The sequence below is a fragment of the Amphibalanus amphitrite genome, unplaced genomic scaffold (genome assembly GCF_019059575.1).
Source record: "Amphibalanus amphitrite isolate SeventyFive unplaced genomic scaffold, NRLGWU_Aamphi_draft 000819F_arrow, whole genome shotgun sequence".
NCBI lineage: Eukaryota > Metazoa > Arthropoda > Thecostraca > Balanomorpha > Balanidae > Amphibalanus > Amphibalanus amphitrite.
This window is the reverse complement of record NW_024882313.1, coordinates 15,465-42,072: the sequence shown is the minus strand read 5'-3', so window position 1 is coordinate 42,072 and position 26,608 is coordinate 15,465. Positions and strand designations below refer to the sequence as shown.

Sequence of the window (26,608 nt, the reverse complement as noted above, 5' to 3'; positions counted from 1 at the left end):
GTGTCGCACTGCTCAGCTTTATGGCTGCCGCACCTCTTAACTTCCTGCCTCCTCTACAGATTTTCGAGGCGCCCCATTCCATAGCTTTAGGGTGCAGCTGCCCCCCTTGCCCCCCTGCTTCCGCCGCCACTGTTTCCGTTATATTGAAAAGACTCGCTTCGCTCGCTGCGCTCGCTCGCTCGTAATCACGACGGCAAAGTTAACGTGAATGGCGAACATGACCACACGTCACGAAATGAGCAGTTTCCTTGGGTCAAACCTGAAGTGCGACTTGTACCTACCGTGGAAATTCCATGTTTCATCGTAGAGCCATAGTTGACTGAGTTTCGCTCTCGTTTGCGCCACGCCGCTATTCGTCATCGAAGGGCAGCGCTCGCTAATCGCTATCCTGCTTCGTGCCTGCTTCACACAGCTCCGTGAGTGACGTCACCGCAGGCGGTGGGCCAATCAGCGCGGGCCGGCTGCGGTGACGTCACTGTGGCTCGCCTCGCCGAGCAGTGGTGTGCGGGGCACGGAGCGGACGGCACGTTAGTGCGGTCTTGGCGCTCGGTTCGTTTGCAGCAAGGAGCAACTGTCTCGACTCTCCGTCGTCAGAACCATGGAGCACATGAGGAGGTAGGTCGCAGCAGGGGCTTCTGGGTCAGTGACGGTCAGATGACTACCATCGACTAACTAATCAGACTTGTATGTTGATTGTTGGTTGTAAGTTGTCGATGACGTTGCGCGATATATAAGTCACCCTGAAAAAATAATGCAATCGCTAAATCACCTTTAACTAAAGCAAGCTGAAAATTTCATTTGGTAGCCTACTGATAGAATATAATGTTAAGATTCCTTTAGATGTTGGTTGGCCCTTACCTAATTGAAAAATGTATACGTTAACTGAAAGCAGACCATAGGTATAGTGCGGTAAATATAGATCTGAGGCCTCTTGCACCAAAATCCTCTTGCACCAATGCTTGGATTATTTTGCATCGTATACCCAGTCCAAGTCTCAAATGTAACAATTTGCGTGCAAAATTTAGCAAGCACATGTAGGATTATGTATTGGGCTATTGCAAACAAATTTACCACCGTTAGATTAGCTTATTCTGAAACCGGTTTTTCGATTTTACCTAGCTAGGTAGTTTGGTGCAAGAGGCCTCTGTTCACTTTTATCAAACCGCATTATATTTCACACTATAATTCTATGCATTAAAAATGCCTACCTACTTTTAATGATAATAATGATAATGATGATGATAATAATGATAATACGATCGGTAAACGTTTTCCTGGTGATTACCCTGAAACATGGCATGTGCATGTTACGAGTTTATACACTATGCTACCGTATCAAAATGTTAAGATTCAAGTCGATTTTTCTTTTGTTCCATGTTCGAGGCTAGTTAGAAGTTTAACAGAGTATTGGGAATATCTATATGTCTATGTCTTAACAAAGCTCATGTCATAATAGTTCGGAGCACGAGCACAAACAACACTCTAATCGACATATGCTGAAATGCATATTCGAACTACTGATAAGCCAAGGCCGTTCATATGCATATGACAAGCTAGCAGACCGGTTTGAAGTGTAAAGTTTGGCCACAAGGTCAATCGACACGAGGAAAGTTACCTTTAACGTGCGCATTTCCTTGTTTTAACAATTCCACAAAAGCCTTGGACGAGGGAATTAGTTTATCGATTAGTCACCACTCGCCAAACAAGTTTCTTATCGTTGTTATTTTGACCAAGGCGCAGTTATGTTTTCGCTTTGATTTATTACGTTAATTACCGTAAGTATCTTTAAATCCTTTCCCCATCACTCGGCCGGTGTCTCCAGCGGGTCTATAAGCTGCTGTCTTCAGGTGATATGGCCCGTTCCCCGCTTTAATTTCTCCCAGCATGAACCCGTACTAACTACTGTCTGTCGCACAATGACAGCGTATTTTCTCGGAGAAATTTCCTTTTACGTGTGCGGTGTGTGACACAAATCTGCACAAGAAGTGCAAGCGGCTTTGTGCGAGCTCAGCGTTTTCCCTGCACCAAAGACCATGGATCAGACATGTCACTTTCCTTCCTTGTTACTCGGGCAAGCTGAAACGCTTTAGGCGAGCGTTGCCGGCTTGTTAGATGCCAAGTGTCAATGTGTTATGTTTTAGTCCTTCACGGTAGTGGCTATCAGAAGGTGTGAGCTAATGCTGCAGAGTACGACCTGTTGAACAGGTATTTATGGACTGTTTACATGCGACGCTTTGTATGCATTCCTTATAAGTCAGCTGAGAATCGAGAGGCTTGTTTTATTGAGCCGTCATGTTCGAGGCATGTGAGACCCGCACCCTTCTCGGGAACTGCCGTCCGCTGGGGATTAAAGGCACCGGTCGAGCCGAGGTGGCCATCGCACCGTTTATAACAATGTACCGGTCCTTGGAGAGAAGCGGGTACACGTCTCTTCTAGTTCATCGTATCAAAACCCCTATATGACATTTTGCAACGCTTTTACTATCAGCTGAAGTTGTACTCTTAAGTACGTAGTGAAGTGGATTCAACACGTGACGGCTTGTCACATTTGTGCTCCAATCTCTATCGCGTAATTAAAACAGAGGCAATGGCATGTTCACCGTTGCAGCGGCCAGTATGCAGCGGCCAGTATTCTATCAGCTCTTATACTGTCAAGTGACATCGTCATAAACGGATATTGCACGGGCATTGGACAGGAATTTGATTTAACGGACCATAAACGTAACACAGACGGTTCCCTGCGAGATACTGGGCGGGCAGACGGCAGATCAAGATATTGCACTGATTAACTAATCCTGATGACTGACGCATCATGGCTCAGGGGAGGGCGTCAAGACGCCATCAGTGATGAAGAACAGCCGGGGCTCCCCGTGCTGACAAGACGCATCGAGAGCATATTAGGTGGTTGTATAAACATCGTTTAAGTCTCACGACAATAATTGCACTTCCTCTGGTCATTTCATGCCTGAATATGCAAGTTAGGTGTGATTTCAATATGTAAACAATTTTTCATTTATCAAATACGATCGGTGCTTCAACCGAGTAGTTTGCCAAAATGAAGCAGGTTTGTATTTGAAATAATTAAGTGAATGTATTGTACCTATCACATGTGTAAATGCAATGATCCTTAATATTTCTCTCAACAGATGATAAATTGACCTATTCAAAAGATATTACATATCAGCTCACTGCTCAAGTGTATCTTACCTTAGTCCACGATTGCTGCAATATTTTAGGACGGCATTTTTGTCGTCTTGTGATGTAGTCATCGCTCATACAAATATTGTTTGCTCCGCAGCGCAACAGGTAGGCGTAGACGCATCTCTCAGCTTGATGAGCTATTTGTCAGAGATACTCCGCTCCAGAGCAAACACCGAAATCAAAATTCAGAGCATTCTTTGTGCGTCTTGTCTCCGCCATCATTACCCACTTGGTATAGGTAGCGAGTCGCCAGTGACAACGGAACTTAAGTTTCTCAGAGAACCCGTGCACCGGAAGGCTGATGGAATAAACCGGGGCGAGTCGACGACAGTGTTTGTTGGTGGGACCGTTTTTGGCGACTGATGAATTGTTGGCTGTCTCGTCGGGCACACAGCCGACGCTCTATTGTAAATACGTTCCTGAACACCTCTGCGGCTCGGCAAATATTTGGCCAGGAGCTGTCACTTGACCCTGCTACGGCGATGGGTGGTCCGTCCACTCTGGCCAAGGGCACCTGCTGCCGAGCGCTCTGCCCGCAGCCGCAGTGTGTGCCCACGTCTTATATTGACTTAGTGCCTTTTTAGGGTGGAAATGTCAACACTTAACAGCTTTCAAACATTCCCTCACATGTCATATGTTTAGGAAGTTAATTATTTTTCACAAGAGAGAATGGATTTCTTGTTAATGGTTAGAGTCACCATAAAACATCCGCACCAATGACTTCAGTAAGAAATGTGCCAGGGGGAATGCCACGTTTGAATTGCCCGGAATGGGATCCATCACTTCGCATTCGGCCCCTATGTCATATGACACAGAAACCCTTTTGTGCCCTGCACAGCGCACAGTCCACGTTTCACAATTCTTTGATTCTCCTAGGATACAGGTTGGAGGGCACAGCCTAAAAGCTGTTTTCACCGTTTCACTGGCATACCAACGTTTGCACAATAGCACAATACTGTATGTTAGCTCACAATAGAGCTATACTTACATCACAATAGTTTCAACAGTGCATTATGATACGGACATAAATAGCTACACAGCGCTGTGGTATTTCACTGCACTTATACGTAACGACGATTGTTGATCGGTGCAGGCTGAGGACTTCGATATGGCTGTATCAAAATCCACTTGTCCTAACAGAGCAACTTCCGTTTCGTCCGGCAGTGTTGCACCCAGCCTAGCCGTCTGTCCGCGGGACCGGCTGTTCCTATATTATCTGCCGTGACCGGGTGCTCGCGGTGCCCGGCCGGTCATCGGAGGGTGCCGTCTCCCGCTGCAGGAAAGCTACGCTCCCCACCATGGAAAGTGGGCGGGCAGGAGATCTGCCGGACCAACCCGTTCCGCATACCGGAAGCCAACGCCCGGCTGCGTCTGTGTTGAAACCGATGGCACACATACTGCAGCTAACAAGCGTTTCGAAGCTGCAGGGCGGAGTCGTGTCGAGATATTGCTCGCTTTCACCTGCGTGCATCTTTATGGTCGTTCTTCCCGTCGTTATGATTATCTGAATCGCTGTGGATGACATCTTTGCGATCTTTACACCAAATACCACTCTCCGTCTGCTGCGCCGAAGATAGTCGCGGCAGTGTTCTATTCCTGTTGCGCAGATGTTTTACGAGCATATCGGGGGTGCACGACGCCTACACAGATCATCAGTGATAGTCCGGAAGATATGGTATAAGTGCGCTTTGAGTTTGGTCAGAAGGCGTGTCTGATGCGTGTCGGACGCGTGCTACGCTGGTTTCCGTCCCCTGCTTCTCCATTGAGCTGCGCAGGAGGCTGGAGCTGTCAGTTTGTGCGAGCAGCCGCCTGCTGTGTGTCCGCGTGTGGGGCCTGCGTGTCTCGGGACGTGTGTGTTTTGACGGCCGGACACACTGAATTAGCATTGTTTTATCCCACTCCAGCGGACCGCCGCGCCTCCTTCTCTCTCAGTGCCAAGGTCAGTTAGGTGCCACATACTTCGCCGCTCTCAGCCCTGTATCTCTCAGTGTTCTATCCGCCCGTCTCCGCCATTCCTCTGTGTCACTGCGTCACACATGACCAGGCTGTGCGCACCCCTCCCCTTCCCCTCCCGTCCCGTCCCAGACGGCCGTCAGCCCTGTCCCACTGTCCTGTCGGAGGATGGGCGGACGCACACCAGCCGTGACGGCGAGAAGCCTACCGTGGCCTCCGCAGCCGCACAGGATCCTCTTGACCTCTCGCAGCCGCCGCTGCCGCCCACCCAGGCTGTCAGCGGCAGCGCGTACCGCCCGTTTGGGGTACTCATTCGAGAGGGCTCATCCCCGCTGTCTGAAACGGTGTGCTCTGCCTGCGGCGTCCAACCTACTTCGGGGAGACGTGAGGGGCGTCTTGTTGCACTGTCAAGAGGGCTTAGATACTTGTTGAAAGAAGGGATATTTCCGTTTGTCCATGTCTGACTGACTGGCAGGTCAGCCTCCTGACCGCCTGGCCACCTGCCGACATGATACACGATCTGGGTGACAGCGGGCCGGTCCACCCGTCCGGGATGTCTGTTCTGTCACCGCCGAGGGCTCGTTTTCACCCTTTGTGTGTTCCTGTCGGATTCTGCTGTTCGGAATGTGATATTTACCGGCCGGTAGCTGTTTGTTCTTTCACAGCTGCCGCAGGTGCCGCGGGCTGTGGATCGTCCATATCTGTCGCCTTTTAATGGCGTGCCTGCACTGGCAGCGGGTGGGCGGAGGACATGGTCCGGCCACAGATCTTGGACCCCTTGGCGTGAGCGTTGCAGCGGCGAAAACAATGCGTCGGCGGCGGCGCGGCCCTCCGCCCCGGTTTCCGAAATCGTCCACTGGCGTACCGAGAAAGGAGCTGCGTGGTGGACCGACGTCTTTACAGACCGTCCATCCGGCCAGCCGGCCGACAATTAAACCTGCCCTCCGGTGTACCGTCAGCTGGGCGGATCATGGCGCGGGTAATGTACGGCACGCTTACAGCCGGCAGCTGCGCCAGATCTGCCGGCGCGTCACAGCTGGGGCGATTGTGGCGCACTCAACGGCCTTTCTTCGCCGCCTACGGCTGCCGATGAACGGATAAGGCGGTCGTCGCAGCCTCCGCCCGGCGGCTGGCTGGTGGAACTGGGCTATTTGTAGTCTGCAGAATACGGCTTTTCGTGCATGTATAGACCACTGTGTCAGGCGAGCTGCAGTATCTGGAATACATGGAGGAGCTCACCTGTGTCGCTGTTGCTCACCTAGAAGAAGCTGAACCGTATAGCCGTCCAGTGATCCTTCCGACCTTTCGTTTGTGCAGCGGTCGCCCCCGCTTCCTCTCGCCTACCCGCTTTGTTAGATTGTTGGACACACTAAGGCGTCTGAAAAGATTACTGAAAACGTTTGCTCACGCACGAAATTTTCCACCTTAGCGGAATAAGAAGAGACTGTGTTCACCTCAGCGCAATAAATAGCACGGATGACCACGGCTCACGCAAGCTAGCCACATCTGTTTTTTTTTTTGCATTTACTAAACGAATAATGAGGCTAGCCATGGTAAATTTATGACCTGTGTAAAACATTTAGCTGACTCATTTAACAAGGTTGTCGATTTTTAGATAGCCATGGTTGGTTGCAACCAACGTACATATTCATAACATATAACTTCAATGCGCCTCTCTAGCAACAAATATTGCGCCTCTTTACTATTCAGTAACCACAATACACATGTGATCTGTGTAGGATCAGTTACTCAACAACTCTATAAACGGCCTCACTCTGCGGTTTGTTACGGGATTACGCACTCGTATTACACTTCCTCACCACAGATAACGCCTCTATATCACCCACATCGGGGCTCTTTCGTCCTGTCATATCTGGTCACCATCTATACGCACTCGGCCGGTCCGGCGAACATCCCGTCTCTAAGCAGGTGGAAGTATATCGCTAGCGGTGGTGACAGCGCGGGCGGCGTGGAGCGCCGGTTCCTTACAAGGTCGTCAGATCGGCACATCTGCCCGCCTCTGTCCGCATTGAGCTCGCCGCGGCTCGCGTTTACCGGGCACGCCCTGCAGGGTAGTCACGATACAGTGCTCCTGTGATCGGTGAGGGAACGGGTTCAGTAAGGGGCGGTGCCGGTCGACCACCCACACAGCACGTGCAAAGGGGAGCGGTACGGGGAGATTGCTACTGCAGTGGCAGCCCGGGGTGGTCAGTGGCGGGGTGAGCTGGGGCCCCCGCAGGCTGCAGTTAATGTGGTTTACCAAATTAAGACTGGCGACACGATGAATCGGATCTCGATTGTGCCAAGAGTTATAATTATTCCGACTGCTATCTAGGATGCCATCTCATAACATTTATGTTTTGACCACATTCTATTGACTCCTCGTCCCGGATTTGCCGCAACAAAGAGCACCAGTCAACCAGTGTCACACTTTCAGTTCCTACAGTGTACTTTATCGCTGATCTCACCACTGGGCTCAGAAGACAGATCTCCGGACAGCGCACATCACGCACACGTGTGCCCGATCCGCACCGCGCGCCGACCTCGAAAGTGGCGCACATGCCAGCGTCTGATGGACCGAAGCGGCGCCGTCGTCCGAGTTGGCGCCGCGGCTCGGCCACGGTTCTGACGTGCCAGAGGACAGTAGGACATCGGTGACAGCGATGACAGCCGACAGCCGATAGATGACAGCTGTGACCGTGAAGACGACGTGTACGTCGCTCGACCGAGACAAGAATGTCCCGAGGAGCCGTCGAGCGAGCCGCAAGGGCCGGCCGGCCGGTCAGGCGTGCTCTGGCAGATAGCAGGGTCACGGTAGAGGTGGGGCCCTGGTATAGGTGACGTCCTAGGTGGAGATCCCTGCCAGGAGATGACGTCCTGCTCTGTGACGCCGCGCTGTGCCACAGACACCAGCGGTCGATCACAGGTGGTCGCTCGACTGTAAGCCCCAGATCAGAGCGCTCGTGACTGTCAGACCATGGGAGAGATGTCCGACGCCTGACAAATGCATAGCGCTCTAATCCTACCCTCACGCGCGAAACGTTGCAAGGAAAACATCGGTAGTAAAACATACAGCCTATCATTGTTCTGTAGGATTCTCGGAAGCGTTTCCATGCCGCTGGGAGACTGTGTGTTCGAAACTCGCCGGTACAAATATTTATGTGCAGGCGCTCCATGGTACATCACTTTGTGGCCGGATCATTGACCACATGCCGTTGATAAAAGAACGCCTGCAGCGCGCAGAAGGACCTCGCAGCGTTCACAGTGAACGGGTTTGCACGCGGTGCACTGTACGGTGCACAGCGATGTCACTCACATTGACCTCACCTGTCGCACCTGCGCCATGAGAAACGGTTGCAAAGTCGGTCACAGGGTGGATAAATATTCCCAGTCCAGTTTGTGAGGGAAAGAATAAAGATAGGACACCGTGTTTGACCCATTTGAGCTCTAATCCAGTTCGGTAACAGGCGACTAAAGCCTTTTTCGCAGTGTAGTCTGCTTGGCATCTGCCTATTCCTATTCCATATTTTCTATCGTCTGAATATTGAATGAAGTTAAAGTTATTTAGTATAGTTTTAGTGACTGGGAACTGTCATCGGTCACTGACCGCACTTCTCCTCGGTCGACCACGGGCCTCCGGTCTGTCCGTTCGTCCGTTTAACCACCATACTCGTAACGTAACCCTCCACCGGCCACCGAGTGTGGCTCTATTGTCGCCTGACGTCATCCACTTAGCATGCGCCCCTCCATCCCTCCCTCTCCAAAGCAAACTAAGAGACAGACAGCAGACGGACGGGACGGACGGAGGCAGACGAAACGCCACATCGAGATGGCCACTGGAGTGATGCTGAATTTATGTTCGTTCTTCATGCTCTGCACAACATTGCATGCACTAGATCCTATCAATTTTATTGGACTGGCTACCGAGAATTTCCATCGATTTAGGTGGCAGCCTGGCGTCTTACTGATAAATAACCCCAGCTTTTTGACATGCACATGGAGCTTGGCTAGAACACCTGTGCCGATTCGACCAACCACCAATCCAAGCTGCAGTTTTAATCGCCACGCAGGGCTAGTATCAGGCCTATGACGTAACTGTTCAATGACGCTGCGTGTCGCAGCTCTGACCTCGGGCGACCCCAGGCGGCGGCGTTCCACAGGGAACCGTAGCGGCGCCGGTACTTTTCGATCGGCGCACGTGCGTGTCGTCAGATCCGGCCTCGGTGGCCGCTGCGGCGACTGACCGTGTCAATGGCGCGAGGTCACGCGAGGCCGCTCTGGACAGTCGTGCCGGCCTGCAGCCGCACGTTCCTACAGGCTACAGCTGACCGCCGAGCGGGGTGACGCAGCCCGGCGGAGGTCACCGTGAGGCGCCCCGGTGGAACTCGACTGCCATCGGGGACGCTGCAGAGGTAGAGGGTGCCTGCAGAAGGTATATCGCGCCTGTATGTCGTGTGAGATATATTGCAGAGCAGGCGGCGAGACCTTGTAATGCGATCTGTTTAGTGGTGATAAGGTGGATCATATTATAAGCCACGACCAGCTTAACTATCTTAGATCTCCTTCATAGATTGGGAGCTAAAACCGATGACCATCTATGGGCCATTAGAAGATAAAAACTTGGGCACTGCCATTCTCGGAGGGTGCATAACCTGAATGGAAGACGATCCTCCTTCCTCATCAGAAATATGCTGAAGGTGCCCTGAAGTTCCCCACCAAGTCCGACACATGCGGGCGTAGATCTGTCAAAGATCACCGCCTCACGTATCGTCTACACCTGCTCAGCGAAGGTCGATGTGGTGGCGGTCAGCACACCGGGAAACGACGACACCGATCCCGAGGACCAATTAGACCGCGGTTCACCTGGTCCAGGTGTCTGGGGCTGGGACGGTCCCTGGTCTCGGTCCGTGGTCCCTGTCCGGACCGCGGCAGTGCGGCTTGTTATGATGACACCACACGGAAACCATGGGGACGTTTACGTGCCTCCGATTTCCCGATATCATCCCTATACAAGGTCGAACGAAAGAAGGATCAGCGTCTCCGCTAGCGCAGAAGAACCCAGGACAAACAAAGCTAATCCCCCTGTGTCGGACGGCACTGCGGGCCGCTGCAGACATCCATTTGGGCCGTCGTGAGTTCGACAGGGGACACGGCTCGGTGCTGCCGACATGATTCGGCCATAAAACCCCGTCCGTCGCGCACAGGATGTGAGTCGCGCCGGCACTTCCCCGGCCCGGTCCCACGGAGCCGGACACGATGACTCAGATCGTGACGCGGCGGCTGGACACGCACTGTCCGACCGTCACGGTGTGACGCCCCTGCAGGCGATGTGACTGCTGGAACTGGAGACTGTCAGACAGCTGCAGAACTGGTGAAGACGGGGATCCTATTCCGGTACTTCATATCGCTAAGTCGCGTGTGCAAGCAACGGGAAAGAACAGCTGTAGCGGCGACTTCTCAGATATGTAGAACAGAACTGGAAACGGTATCACTTGTGAATCACATGCAAGCTCATGAAATTCAATGTTACGTGCACGCACATCGACACTTGCACGGCCGTTCAACGAACGCGTTTTTGGGAATACAGATCAGCGATAGAACTGTGCAGAGTCCGGTGTGAGCTTTTCACCCGCACGCAGCGCGGAGCTATCTGAGATCTTTTCCTGTTCTATTCCTGGTTTTAGACTGGCCTTGCATTCGGGTCGCCAAATGTCAGGTCCTGCGATGGTGACTGTCTTGTCAAATCCTTTGACAGACAGTTCAATCTTCCTGGATATCCCAGTTATATCCCAGCCGACTGGTTTGAAGGGGTAACGGTATCACAAGGACTAACCCCAAATCCTCCGAGTCAGACAATATCCGACATCAACATTATTCTCCGACGGAGGTTCATCTTCCTCCGTACCCGACGCCCCGTACCGCACCAGACGCGGTGCCATTCACCGGCGCATGTCACGTGGCGGCGCATGGCCTGCGGCGGTGGCCCTTTGTTCTCATGGCGGAATGCGAGGAATACGACCACAGCACTGCTCGCACAGCCGCCGCAGAATGACTTCGGTCCGCCGAGCGAGCGACTGGTGACGGTCGGCGCCTTTTGAACTAGACGAGAGGCCATCGGGTGTGTCTTGACGAGCTACCACTCTGTGAAAGATTTGTATGCTTCACGGAGTGACTCTAATTGCATTGCAGGGGGCAGGTGTTGAGGAAATCTGTAACGCACCATTAGTTCTCGGTGTTGATAATGGTGTCTGAAGGTCATGACTCATGGTAGTTATTTTGATGGGAAATTCATGTCCAGTCACAGAGCGTATCCATAGCGGTTGTAGATGGCGAGCTCCCATTTCAATGTCACTCTGCGGTCACAGGAAATCACGTTCGCGGTCCGCCTCCAACCTTCCTCTGGCAGTGCAAACAGCTCCTGTGCCGCCTGTAATCACACTGAGCCGACCTGAACGACTGTGGTGGGGGATCATCGGCTCACGTAGGCCATCTGCTCCGCTCGTGCCGCTACTTCATCCGCTGATCCGCCGAGGCGCCGAGCCAATTAGACGGGTCCAGTCTAGTGAACACACCGCATCGCAGCCGAGCGTGCGTGATTACATGCTGCGTACAACCAGCGCTGTGCCAGCTATAGCTAGCGAGAGCTGTAACCGCGCGAAGAACATCGTGGATCTGCTGAAGTGCTAGGAATACACCGGGCTCAGCTCGGCGGTGATGGACTGACACTGAACAGTTGTCGTTGTTGTTACATGGGCAAGACATGCGCATCCTCTTGGACTCCGAAGTCTTTACCCGTCGATAGCGTCACACGTGACGGCACCGGGCACATTTACTTTTGGTGACGAATGAATCGCAAGTGGCGCTGGACGGGGCCGGTGTGCGCCGACAACGCCGCCTGCGCCACTACCTGCCGTCTGCGGCGGAAACTGGCGCGGGGCTCCGGCCGGATACTGCGGATAGTTAGTCACGGTTCGGGTACCACTGCTGCCGGCTCAGCCGAGAATGGCCCAGCAACAGCAGCCGCCCCGCGCGGCCTCTGGGAGAATTTCCCAGTGGGAAGACGGGGCTGAGCTGATTACGGGAAACAAGGCGCTATAACTAGGCGGCTCAACTCAGTGAGTCATGGGACAGCTTCGCGCTTTGTGCGACATGGAAAGTTTGCTCTTGAAGTACAGAAATTAACGCTATGAGTGATGAATATGCGTCCTTCCCTAGACCGCATTGATGCAGTAAAATAAGACAATGCGTCGTTTTAACTATGTCTGTACCGTAAAGCATTTCAGCTAAACGGCGAAATGAAGCTAGGGAAATCAGGTTCTCGCCACACCGAAAGTTGTTGTGCAAGTCAGAGTAATTTCATACAGAGAAACGACAAAGCATATCCGCTGGCTTTAGTGACTAATTTCTCCTCGGCATGCGCTCAAACGACGCCGTTTAGCCACTTTGGCCCTAACAATAGCTTCATTTGGCTGCATTAAGCGAGGACCGTTTTTGTCGCGTGACCCTCGCTCGTGACAGGCTGCCATCGGGTGACGTACTGACATAGGATGCTGTGTTTGCTGTCGAACGGCAGCGAATGTATGGCTCTTGTCATGCTAATCGGTGAATGGAAATGATGCAGCTCAAACTTCGCTTCGGAGCGCCTTTTTTCGATGGAATGCAGCTGTTACAATGTAACAAAGGCCGTGAGGAAAAAGTACCATATATGAGGGAGCAATAGCACGAATAGTCCCTCTCCTGAAATGCGAAATACAGAGACGAACATTTAACACAATTTGATCGAAGAGATCCTCATTAGGTGACCTCTTGTCCTCAGCTATAAAATTAAACATAACGACAACATCTCTGCCCAAGTCGTCGGTGGGATATATGCGATGAGTGATTACTAGAGAGGATTACGTGCTTGCCGGTATGCCGTGAAGCACGTGGGTAAATAATCATGACAGACCGCTCCCCGTCCTAAGACAGACACGATGCTGATAGACACTAAAACATGCCATTATCGTGTCATGGTGAAGGCATAAACAGTTATGGCATGAGTCGCATCTGCCGTCCATCAACCTTGCCAAGAATGTTCCTGGACTCCATTTATCTAGGCCAGCGATGACGAACATGGTACCTAAATGATGACGATGAAAGCAGACATTGCAGCGCATAGTTTTGCCTTATATTTATCTCCTGTGCAAGTCTTCAACTGTCAATTCTCCTGAGTCAAATGCATTTAATATTTCACTAACTAGTAAATACCGATACGATATTATTGTAACGCATTACGATCTTCTCGTGCGAAGTATTTTTTCATGGCTTCGTTATTGACCTTGATCTCGAGTGACAGCTATCCTCCTTTTCTCTGATTTGATGCAATGGAATGTTGATAATCTCTCGGCGGCAAAATATTCCCGAATGATGTCTGATTCGCCGCGAAGCTATGTCACGCTCAGAGGCTAAAGGAAACAAGTATGAGATTAGGAAGTATTTTCCAGCCTCACGAAAGTCGGGATATATCGACCCAGGTCACGACTTCAATGAAATCGCTCTCTTTGCCCTCTAAGTGAGAGGCTTAGCTTAAAGCGCAAGCACAGCCTTCGCCAAGAATCGTGCAGGGTGCACAGTGGTTCCTGCCACGACTTTGCACCATCGTGTTCATGTGCCTGCTCTAGCTTGAGCCTATAGCTGACCTCGTTTTATCGATTCGATCCCAAGTCCTCTGGCTTCACAAATCGCAGGAGCTCAATATGCATTGCATTCCGTACGAACCATTTCTACTACTTGGTCTTCTTCTTCTACCAAGCGAGTCTTACGCATCTTTCCCTTCCTTCTCAATTCTAGCCTCGTACTCTTTTAGTCCTTATAACCGTCACATGATTTCGACCTGATTGATTGATTTCGCCTTCATAACAAAATCCTGCCATACCCGAGCCACTCTCTGACGTCTCCTCTGTGTCTGCCCTCAGGTCGGTGCCGGGCGGCTGGGAGCGGTACAGCAACAGCCCCTCTCCGCCCCGCTTCTCTCCCGGCCAGCTGTCTCCGGTATCCCCGCAGCTGTCGCCGTCGCGCGAGCTGCCGCCGCTCTCCGAGAGCCAGCAGGCTGCCCTGGAGGAGAGTTTCCGTGCCAACCGTAACCCGCACGACAGTGACCTGATGCTGCTGGCTGTCGAACAGGGCGTGGACGAGGCACAGATCCGGGTAAGGACGGAGAGGGGGCGGGGCGGCAATGGATGGGGAGGGACGGTGGCTGGTCGACGATGAAACGATTCTACCCGATGGTCCGCGTAAAAGTGATGAGCGCAGAGCGATGTCTCACAATTGCTTGGTGAAAGTGTGGGGGCGCACAAAGTAAGGGTGCACGAAGTTGGCGCCAAGGTCATATAACTGTCCGGATGGAAGGCCAAGACCATGAGGATTAGCAACATTAAATGTGGATTTGTGGGAGCATGTGTCATCGAACATTGCCTTGTGAGTTGGTTTGAAAATGTCATAGGGATGCTGTCAATTATCTAATATTGCACACATTTTTTATCTGATATTTAGGTCCCGTGTCATGTAAGCTGCATGACCAGTTCCGCTGTTCTATAGCCACACCTTAACTCGTATACCTATCAATTTCATGAGCGGCGCTGTAGTCATTCTCACTGGCACTCCTGAAGTCGCGATGGACTGTTTAGCTGCACATTTTGTATGCTGCTTTATATCTTATCAGTAGATAGTGATCCTCATCGTTATCAAATCCGTGATTTCAATCGCTATCAATTTCGTCCCTGAACTCTGACACCCAGCAGCCAATATACCTGTGCCCGTCGTCTCATCGGCCACCCGCTATGAACCCTCACCCGACACAATAGCGATATGATCAACACCCTCGATAACATCGATGGCCTCTTGAATCGTTTCCCGACGCCTCCCCTCACCAGTTACCCGATCAATTAGGACCAATTGGTCCACGGTCCGGTCACGAGTCGGTGGAACGGTCCGGGTCCGGTCTGTGTTCGTGAAATTCCGAACGGTCGGCGCCACCCTGACGGGAAATCCAGCCTGCAGAGCCGCGGCGAGGCGATATCTGCAGCAGGCTAGGGGTGGCTAGTGGGGCAAGACTCTCGGCTATCTCCTGAACTGGAGCGGTGGCCAGATGTCCCCTGAGATTAACCCTGGAACATTTGGTATAGGGTTCGTGGCAATGGGAGGCGCATGTGGAGTTTCATCAGCTTTTGTCCTTGACTTTGTTACGTTCCGAGCTGACTGATCGCGTTCCTGTCGCAACCTATAAATAACTACGGAAGGCGCCTTGTGCAATCAATGCAGCTCATTTGCACAGCACGGAGTAACTATCGAGAGTGTGCACCACGGCCGCCAATGGAGACAGCATAGTTCACCCCGACACCTAACGTTCACGTACCGGACTGTTTTAGCACTCTATTCGCTACTGGCGGGCGACTTAGAGCCGTCTTCAGCCGTCCATCTACACAGCCGATCACTATTGCCGCGTAATGCCTCTCTTCGGATCTATACTGTCGATCTCTACTGCCTACCGAGCCCATAATGAGCGCCACAGTGATCAGTGCCCGCGCCGCCCGCACCGAGCAGGTTATCTGCGGTAGTGCGAACTGCACAGTCGCACCATCCCCACCAGCCGGCCCCAAACGATCTGCTTCTGGTGATCGGGAGGCCTGGTACCGTCGCGTTCACTGGACGCGGTGGGTGGCGCTTCTACGAATGACATCATGACAGCCGTGCATAGGAGGCACTGCGAGTAAGACGTTACCGCTCACTAAAAATGTGCAAAGGTGCCTTCGCACATGAAATTAAGTCTCTGACTTTGGTCATTGGCTGTGATTCTTACGCTGGCGACCACTGCTTACGCATTATCATATATGGAGTGCTCTTAGCTGCCTAATGGAGACCCGATAAGGAATGCTCTTGATTTCGCTTCCTTTTTACAGTAGTTTTTAATCAAACTATGATAAGTAGGAGAAATTGTGTCCTTTTTATAGGCAGATGGACCCACGAAGGTCGCTGGCATTTAGAGGAGCCCACGGCCTAAACGATGAATACGTCTGATAAATGGTTCAACTCATTTCCATATCAGCTTTCAGAGAGAGGCTTTAAATCGTTCCGACATTCGAGTTCCGCAGCCCAGCCCCAATGACCATGTCAGACCGACATCCGACCATGTTAGAATCCACGTCGGCTGTCATGTCGGCCCGACAACCGCCAACTAGTCTACTCATCTCATCCATAAACGTGGCCGGCTTTGTAGCCCGGTGCCGAAACACCCATCACGCCGCGGACACGCCCCTAGTGACCCGTCGAAGCCGCACGATACGCCTGTATGACACCCGCCGGCCTGTCGCCCTCGCTGACCCCCGAGCGCCCCCTCCTCGCCCCCTCTTGTCGCCCCCTCCCCGCCCGGCGGCGCCCGGCAGACGCCGGCTTGTAACGGTCTGATCACACCCGGCAGATTAGCTGACGACCAAATACGGCGAGCTGCTCTCGGTTGGACCGCAGTTGTAAACCATGTTCCGCGCCGCGTGCAATGCCCGGCATCGCGGCGCCTGCCGGGTGGTGACGTCATCAGGGGGTCTCAGAGCGGCCGCGAAGCGCGATCGATCGTTTTCGAGGTGCACGCTCTTGATGTGATTAGACCACATTTTACTTTTTACGGAGCGAGCGAAGCGAGCGGAGTCTCATACTGAATTAAGGGAAAATCCTGAGTATGAGCGGCCGGCCGTGGGGACGCTCTTCAAAAGCTAATATCTTAGGAACGGGACATCCGATTGACAAGCGGTCTTCTTTACTGAATGTCACTTGGACGTAAAAGTTCTGTGGTGTGATGGCCACCACGCGTTCTTGCCAACCACCGCACGTGGCGCGTGGTAAAGTTGGACATTTTTTAAGAACCCCCAAAATTGCAACCTCAATAACGGCACAACGGTTGGGCCGATTGAATTGAAACTCGGTACACAGTTAGGTCTCCATCAGATAATTCATAGGCATGTGTTAAGGTTGGGGTGCTACAGCACGTGCGCACGTGCAGGGGGCGCTCCCAGATCTCGAGAACGGCTGGGCCGATTGCGCTCAAATTTGGTACACGGTTGGGGACCAGTTAGTAGGGTGCCGTGCAAATGTCAGTTTGGACCCCGCTTGCACGTGCGCACGTGCAGTGTGCCGCTTCCAGATCTCGAGAACGGCTAGGCCGATTGCGCTGAAATTTGGCACATCGCTAAAGACCGGTTAGTAGGGTGCAGTGCACAAGTTAGTTGGAGGTACCCCCTCGCAATTTCGCACGTGCAAGGCCCATCCTCTCGCTCGCTCCGTTGGTCGCCCAAAAGGCGTTTTACTGGTTAAAATTAACAGAATAGTAGATGGGCGAAACGCGCAACGACATTTGTGACGGGAAGTGTCGTGTTGTAAGGCGTTGGTTGGTTCCTTTCGCCCGGATTCGGTAACGCCTCAAGATCGGTGGCGTCACAGAATGTATGACGTCACCGAGCAGCTGATCGGGTCATTATGCGTGACGAATGAGAGGGAGGCGCGACGAGTAATTCCATCGGAACGTCGTCACCGCCCGGCCCCCGGTTACCAAAGCACAACGGGAGCGTAATCGCAATCTTGGAGACGGTACGGGACGGCATGTGGCCTACTTTGACACTGGTTCCGGCTCAGGGATTGTAGTTTGTCGCAATGAGGAATCACAATGAAATGAGAAGAGACAGGCAGCCGGGAGCAGGAGTTGCGTAGTGACGGATCCAGGCAGAGATGGTGGGGTAATAACCAATAACCATGCCCGGGACTTGAATTTAGCATAATATCTTGAGCTGGGCCCTTGCTACCGAATGCTGTTACAGTGCCTGCGCACTGCGAAGCTGGTTCAGCGTTTTTCGCCGCGGCTATAAGAATAAAACCGTTTCCCGGGACCAGGCCAACAGCTTGGTGACTTCATTGCCACAAGGCAGGTAACCCGTCGTTCCCCGTTGTGGTAGCATGGGCTATTACGTCTTTCTCACGCCCATCCTGCGTCCACTGACCCCAAAGTACCCACCTGAGGAACTCCAGTGCCATTTAAACGGTCTCCCACCCCCATCACGGTCCCATTGAGACGGTCCCCATTCCATCACCCTTCTGAGCCGGGGCACGAAGCCCGCAGGAAGCGCCATTGTCCGCCGGCGACAATCCCGCCGCAACGACGGCAGTAATGACGCGCCAGCTGCGTCCTTTTCGTAACGCTGCGCCATACGCGGCTCCCACGCCAGTGCGCGGCGTCACAAAGAGAAACGGCGCCGGTGACGGTGACGACGGCAGCGTCACATGTGTCACCTGTCGCCCTCCCCCCTCCCACGCCCCTGGATTGGGAAGTGGGAGCCCGGAATACCCAAATGACGAAGCCTGGACAGTGGACAGTAGCGTCGGAACACCTCCAATTAAGGGGGGGGGGGGCACTGCCGACTTTTGGTCCCATTCTTTCCATGCAACGCCCATAGGGCTAATGTTAAAATGCCAAAATCAAAGGGGGGCACGGTGCCCCCGTGCCCTCCCCGTTCCGCCGCCTATGAGCCTGGACGATAGGGTATCGCTCTGGAGTTCCCGATTAGAGCCTGCGTCCGACACCGATACGCGACTATCGCGCCGGTTGAGTCCGGCGCCGATTTTGGCGGACCACCGACAACCACTTTCGCGAGCTGTTGTGACTGATGATGGTTGATCGATTTGTGTCGCTCGGGTGGCTCTGGTGGGAGCCTCCGTCGCCCTCCGGCGGCAGAATGACATGGTCAGCCGCTCGGTCAGTCAGCAGCCCGAGCTCGGTTGACGGCCGCCCGTCGTGGCTGTTCATTACCAAGCGCACTCTGTGGTGTATTACACGCCAAAGAGCGCCCGTGAGTGATGACATGTGCGGCCAATTACACACGCCTCACTGACTTTGCGCGACTGTAAACGCAGCTTTACGGGTGCATCGGTCCCACGCTGTGATCGCACGGACACACGGTTACGTGCTACCGTGGGTCGGTGCACGGGCCAGCGGCACGGACGCTCGTTTCGGCACCGGCGCATAGTGAGGGTCGCTGACCCCGCACGACACGACTCGCGAAACAATGGCGACTGCGCGGTCCATTCTCATTTGAGCGCCGCCAGGCGTGATACATTCGACCCCTCATGACCCGGGATGTGTCTAATTTTTCAACTTGCACGCACCGAAGAGCCATGGCACCATGACTCTTCGTGTCTCACGATATATTCCAGTTACAGCTTTTTCGCTTTGACCTTTTTTATTCAGTCGGAGCACTGTGGTCGCTGTTTTTTCGGTGGTAGGGAGGGGTTTTGTGTTACCTGTATATAACCTGTTTCGTTTCTTTTGCAGCGCTGGTTCAGCCATCGCCTGGCCTGCTGGAGACAGGAGCAAGGTCTGGAGCCCAACGGACGACGGGTCGACATGATGTGAGCGCCGCCTGGTGGTGACCTCAACAACTACACCCCGGTGACTGAAGCGGGGACATGCGTCATCTATGACGGTGGTGCGTCGCGATTCACAGGCGCGACAAAAGAGAGACATTGGCACTAACTGGTCGCGACTGATCGCGCCTTTTGTGTGTTTGTCATTCACGCGAATAGTCTACGATCTGAAGAATCCTCTCAAGATGGAGGAACGGTGACATGCCTCACACCGGAGCCGCTAGTCTAGCAGCTAGTGCTGCGAGCTGGACCTTTCCGTGGGAAGAATCCTCCACATAGGCGCAGCTGAGTTTGTTGGCTGACCTCTGAAGACGTTGGGTTGGACGTCTGGGTCCGATGGTAGATCCCAAGGGGCCCGGTCTTGGGGGCGATACAGGAGGAAGGGGCGGTGCGAGGGGTGGTTTGCAAGACAGGCCAGGGTCACGACGGCTCGGCGTGCCACGAAAAACACGCAGCATGCGACACGGTGCAGTCAGCGCCGTGATTGCCGGCCATGCGCCGTGATTACCGCAGGAGAGCCGTGGTTTTCATGTCGTGCGCCGTTAGGGTAAACGTTGCGCTGTATGGAATTTCAGCACTGTTTTATTGTGTGTCGCGTTTCGTTGGATCTGACTTCTGTTCGAACGAAAGTGAGTGAGAAGGGTAGAACATTAGGTCACGCTGCATACAAATTATATTGGCAAGTGAGAAAACATGTCGCCTTTTGCACGCGTGACTGAAGAGTGATTTGTTGAATCATGTGTTTTAGTTGTGTTGAGTGAGTGCTCATGTTCACATCGTCATAGTATTTTATGTATATTAATTAAACACCACAACACTACAGCACTAATGTCAAATACCAGACTGTGTACACCCGCCGTCATAAAGTAGTTTCATTTAAGAAGTAAACATTTATAGATAAGCTTATAAAAATAGCCGTAAGAATAGCTGACAAGATCTTTCGCCACTGACTCTCACCATCGAACCTAAAACGAACAAAGTGATGTCGACGCATATAAGACCGGATGTCGTGCTTTTACACATAAAGGCACAGAACGAATCGTTAAGTAATGGCTTTAACTGCACGTTTGTGTGCGTGTCTGCGGCGGTGTGTGTATGTTTGTGACAGGTCTCGAATACAGAGTGTCATCAGTATGTGTCTGTGTCTGGCAGTGCATTGACGCGGTTCCGGCCGAACGACAGGGTTGAAAGAGCCGACTGAATCATCGGCTGGTGGTCATTGATCGTGATTGACATCCCGGACAGGGGCCGGGTCGAGCGCTGACCCTGACAAGGTCAGAGGGCACCGGAACGCGCCCCTGGCTCACTGCCAACAGTGCGGGGAGGGTCAGGAAACCATGCTTCCATTGACAGTGGATTAGTATGGTTACCTCTTGAAGACCAAACACTCAACTCAAGGCGCTGAACGTCGGTGGTCCATCCATAGGCAATGCGGCACAGCATAACTTCAGGCGTACACTGCTAACGCCATCTCTTGGCAAAAAAGACAGTATCGCTATAGTCCATCTGTTACAAAACCTGGTTTGACAGCCCAGCGTTACTAACTCTTCATTGGAAAAGCTGTAGACTTATTAATTGATATCGGTTATGAATTTATGTAAAACAATGATACATGCTTACGAAAATTGCTAACATTCTTGGATATCGTGCGGATTAACGTCTAACGAGATGAGCACAGAAAGATTTAAACATCTGGTGCAGATGTTGAGCAGTTAATTGTCTGTACCAATAAGCTAATTTGCATGATCTGTAACTCCCATACACGGCCAAGCCCTGCATCACACATTTGCCTGTCCCTGAGACTGACGCTGCCGCTATCCATCGAGACCCGGTGACGCGTCGTCCACAAGTGTTCAGGCAAATTACTCGGCACCTGCCCTCGCCCAGCTGATGATTCATCGCAGGCGCTTTCGGGAGTTGTTCACATGTGCCAGGTGCAAAGGAAAGGTCGCCGTGCATCAGCTGAAGGTCGCTCAGAGTTTCGCTGAAGAGAGGCACATCCGTGTAGCACGACAAATATAACGTGTACCAATATGTGTCTTTTGAGTGTGATTTACTGAGTACGAGGCACAGATCATGAGAAATTAAATGTCAGTTTCATAGCTGTGGTGAATTATCGGCATGTCTTCGCATGACCAGAATTAGTGTTCGTTCACGGCTAAGGCCTTTTTATAACGGCTTGCGAGTTGGGATTTGGGTTTTACGTCTTCAGCAGGGAGTGCCGTGATCGTTTCCCAGGGGACCTCGTGCCTCTCCTGACCACTCCGGACCGCTTTCTGCACGGCCAACACTGCCTTCTGCAACTCCGAGACCGTGTATTGTGTATCTGGTATACTGTCAGTGGGCTGGCGGGCTGGGACACGGCGAGCCCGGGCCGAATTCCACTCTCACGAGTCACGGTTTTCGTCTCAGAGGTGGGGGGAGCTGCACACGGGACCTGTTGATCTGTCCCGGATCTGTCTGGGAGTCCACGATGGATGACATGGGGGATTCGACAGGATTGTAAGGGAAGGTGACAGGTGGCGGCAGGGTTAGGTCAGCAGACAGTCGTGCTAGCACGATTGAAAAGAAATGGGTATGGCTAGATGTAGTGGTTGTTTGGCTGGTACCCGAGGCAACGTGCAAACGACGAGAATATGAAGGTTATGCATTATGCAGTGCAGCTACAGTGAATGGTAAATATTGTGGTACCTGCGGATGGACTCAAACTTCACCGCTCATAAGGTGATGGGATGGACGATCGAAATCCATCCATGTCGTCACGGTAAGTCCCCGACAACGGCTAAGATATGTATCGGCGGGAGGCAGCAGCTATTTTGCAAACAGAAAAGAAGCTAACTGCGGTCTTCCAGGTCGTCAGTATGAGGACGTATGGTAAGTAGTGACTATTACACTGAGTACGTTTTACCACATCTTCATTGAATGGAATTTTTACTGACAGCCCTCCTGTCTTCACCTATGCATTTCTCCCGAATCCCGGTGCCCCCTCTCGCCTAAGAAGAGGTCATCCGCGGCCCCCGCAGCTCACGACAGCTACCGAGCGGGTGGCGGTCCCGGCAGAGACGGGGTCAGCGCGGCAGTTAGCCGGCTCCGGACACGCGGCCACTAATTCCAGGAGCGGGCGATAATGAGACGCAGCAGATGATGAGAGGTCATCCTGCGCAATTATTGTCTCAGACGGCTGCAGAAAACGGCGTCCACTCCGAATCGCTTCCGGAGAGTGGCAGAGGTTCTCAGCGGAATCGAGGACGCATAATGATACCGGAAGAATGCCGCAGTGAACGCATTTTGTAATAATTAAGGCAGATTAGAGAGCGCAACCTTGACATAAGAGCAAAACTGTGCATAAACATAAGCGGAAGACCAACTTATTAAGCTAAAACTTAATTAACATTCATGGTATTTTATTTTAGCTTTAGCATGCTTTTGGCGGTTTTTAAACACACGTTCAGGGATCGAAATGAAACTCATCCTCATCCCATCCAAATGAAACCTCATCGAAATGAAAGCAGAGTATGAAGGCAACATTTCATGCTGCATTTTTTACTACGTTATTTAACCGTATTATCTTAATTCGTATTAACTTAATCTTCAAGGCAAATTGGCGCTATTTTTGCAGCGATAAATTATATGATAATAAGTAAGTTGTGTGGTGAGTTAGGTAACTTCATAGTAAATTATCTTAGATATATATGAATAATTTATTGGCCGTTTCAATTTTACGGTAGCTCGCTTTGTAAAGTTATGATCTATTTTTTTTTTCGAGCGCAATTCAAAACAGTGCATATATAGGTATGGGGTATCAGCCCAAAAGGTACCTACCATTATGCGCATCTTTTCAGCCACTATAGGGTGGTTACTAAAAATTGACACAAACTTTGAATGACTATATAGTCCCTCAGCGCTGACAAAAGCACCTCCTCCACCATTTCTCACTGGCCACTCGTTAAAACATGACGAAACACCAGCTCTAGCCAGCGCTCCCAAGTTTCCAGCGCCAGTTGTAGGTACATACTACCGAATTGCTTTCCATTGACGTATGAACCACGCCCACTGCTTACTGCACTTCAGAACGGGATGGTCACTAGAACGTTCATAAAGATGTCTTGCAACCTAACAAAAGAGCACGTTCCATCTCCATGGTCGAATGACAAAATACGAAACGTTAGTCTCATCAGCAAGGCACATGGCATTATCAAGTCATTTGAGAGTTAATTCGAACCAATCAGAAATACAAGAAGGCGACTTTTCCTTCTTGAGAAATTAATAGGTGAGAAAAATCGAAGACAAATTGTTCCAGACGTTAAAATTAATTTCTCCGACGGGTACACGAGCCGCGCATGGCGTATTGGCTCATCGTATAAATACAGCCCTGATGAAGCACGGCTGACACACTCCTCTCCATTAATCACAAAGGTTCCCCAGCCACGCTCAGCTTCCCATTAACGCGCCGTGTGAAGCTGTTTAACGAAAGCCGTCTGACCAGTCACTATCAGGTGAACTACGGAGCCGTGATTTACGATTCGGGAGACCCCCTGGCAAGAAGGGACCGATCGGGAGAGACGTTTCGCTCTCCAAACATCGACGGGCACTGCCTCGGGGCATATATGGGCCAATCTGGCGCTTCACCGTCTGCCGATTTCGCCGCTCCCGAGCTCTGTTCTTGTGCGATCAGTGCGCGCACGAGAGTTTATGTCTGCGTGTGTGCGTGTACGGCGTGAGATAGCTTGTATCGAGACGGAGTCGAGTCGATATCTCCGCCGACATCGCCCGTTGAGGTTGAGTGATGACTCCGGGCGACGCACATCGACTCGGCCGGAGAGAGAGGATCGCCCATCGCTGGCGTCATACAAACAGCTTGTTTAATCGAACTCTCTCTTCCTTAGTGGGCAGGGCCCGACGCCGCCCGCTATTATGTATCTGCGATGGATGGAGGATGCTTCGCTTCTGTTAACGTTCTGGGCCAATTTGTACCCAGCGGCAACCGTGAAAGGTGTATCCTCATACATCACAGGCAAATTTGACGCCTTAGAAATGATGATGAGAATCGGACGGCTCCTCCTATAGCGAACCTTTCAAACCACCTCCAAGCTTTTGAAACCACCTGCCGCTATTACAACCTACAGCCGAGAAGGCTGAGTCAAAATAACACCACTCCACCGGGCGGTGTTATTTTGGGTTGAGGTCACTGGGGTCAGCCTGTGGAGCTGTCAGACAGGAGCGAGATCATCAGAGGCAGCCGGGCGGCCCAGCGGGAGGTATGACCATCCGGGAAAATGGCCGTGTTTGTCAGATTCCCGGGCCCTGCAGTGGACCAATTACATGGCACAGAGAAGAAGATACTAAAATACGCCCGACAAAACATGCAGTGTGCGCAAGTTGTTAGGCCGTTAGAGAGAAATCCCACTTTTTGCCTGGGCTGCAAGCTACATGACAGTGCAAGTTATGCGTCTACTCCAACGTCGATTTCACCGGGCACGCTGTCTTACTTTGCTGAGATCTGGCGATAGCGTAAGAGTGATGACAGGGAAGCATGCCTCCTGTGGGGTAGGCGCTAACCTGGATCAGAACTAATTAGCTAAGTGGTCAAGATTTATTCCAGGGGAAATGCCTAGCATTTAGCAATGGTATCGTGCTGAAATCCCATTAATATGAGCGAGTTTGTGGCGTAGCTGCTTTCGGTGCGTTTCGTCATCTGACGAGGACGATAAAAAGTCGGAACAACGGCAGACCCATCCACGTCCTTGCTTTGTTTTCTTATGTTACGTGATAAAAGAGACGAATGATAATGGTCCAGTCCATTAGCAATATGACAATGAAGGGACGAAGCACGATTGTTGATACGGTTCCGGCAAAGGAGAAGAGATTTCGAAGCCATAGCATGTACCGAATAAGATAACTTACCTGAACACTCAGCACGCAATAATAACTTTTACGTAATCTAACAGTCACTATGCTGCTACGACATGGGTCGCAAATGAATGAAGCTCATAGTTCAAGTATCCATGCAGCACGCAAGCCCCCACCATTGCCGACAGTCTCGTCAATCCACTTCTCCCGCTCCCGACAAAGTCCACTTAACTCGCTCCTGGCTGTCCACCTCACCCGCTCCCGTCTAACCGTGGGAACCGGGCACAGCGCGAGGTCAGGGGGCCATCGCTACCGTCGTACCGTCCACCGGAAAACCATCTGAGCGAGGTCGGCGGACCTTCGGAAGCTCACCGACTCTCCGAGAGCGCGGCACCGGCCTCCGACCCACGCCAGCCACGCACCGAACACTGGACGGAGGATCGTGACCAATGTCTGCGCCGCGTGCAGATGGAATTGTTACGGCTCCACAGTGCAGCCCTGACCTGACCCGCGAAAGTGACCTTCCGTGACCGGCTACCCGGCGTCGACACCCCGGTCTCGGGAGCCGAGCGGATGACCCTCGAATGGACGGCGGTCGGGGCTACAGCGGCGACCGGGGCCAGTTCATGGGGTGATTAGACCGGCTACTACGGTCTCAGTCTGGCGGGTATGCGGTAATTGGCCCATAGAGGAGTGAATGTTATGAGTTCCGGGCGGGACTCTGTCACAGGGTTAGTCAGGAATTAGGATTGAATGGACCCTACCTGGAAGGTCATCAGAAAATTATTAGTGGACGAAGAAGCTTCCAACGACGCTGTAATTGTTATAAATCGGTCTCCCTGGCCGATAAATGCTGACACAATATACGTGTTGCCGATACATGCTGCCGTGATGCTGTACATTCCGCAATCCGCATGCTATTATTTCCCTGCCGTCTCTTCGAGGAGCGCCTGGCGTGTATCACATGCATCCGAAATTTGCAACTGACGTGATGATTGAGATGCCGATTCATACCAATGGGCCCCAGGAGGTCCCCACACGAGCAAGTATGCCATACAATAGGATCACCACCTTGCGTTAACCACGAAACCTGCCTTGAAGTAAATGGCTAATTTATCTAAATTGTAAACTGCCGTTCATACGGACTTTATCACAGGCAACG

At 52.1% G+C, this 26,608-nt stretch overlaps 1 protein-coding gene across 1 annotated transcript; it reads left to right on the top strand.

Annotated features, from left to right (window-relative positions):
- The first annotated feature begins 492 nt into the window (after window positions 1-492).
- LOC122366607 (homeodomain-only protein-like) lies at window positions 493-20,730 on the top strand. The gene is made up of 3 exons (XM_043339044.1): window positions 493-615; window positions 14,109-14,340; window positions 19,505-20,730. Exons 1-3 carry the CDS (start codon window positions 599-601, stop codon window positions 19,583-19,585), a joined length of 330 nt encoding a protein of 109 aa, XP_043194979.1. The 5' UTR covers window positions 493-598; the 3' UTR covers window positions 19,586-20,730.
- The last annotated feature ends 5,878 nt before the right edge of the window (window positions 20,731-26,608 follow it).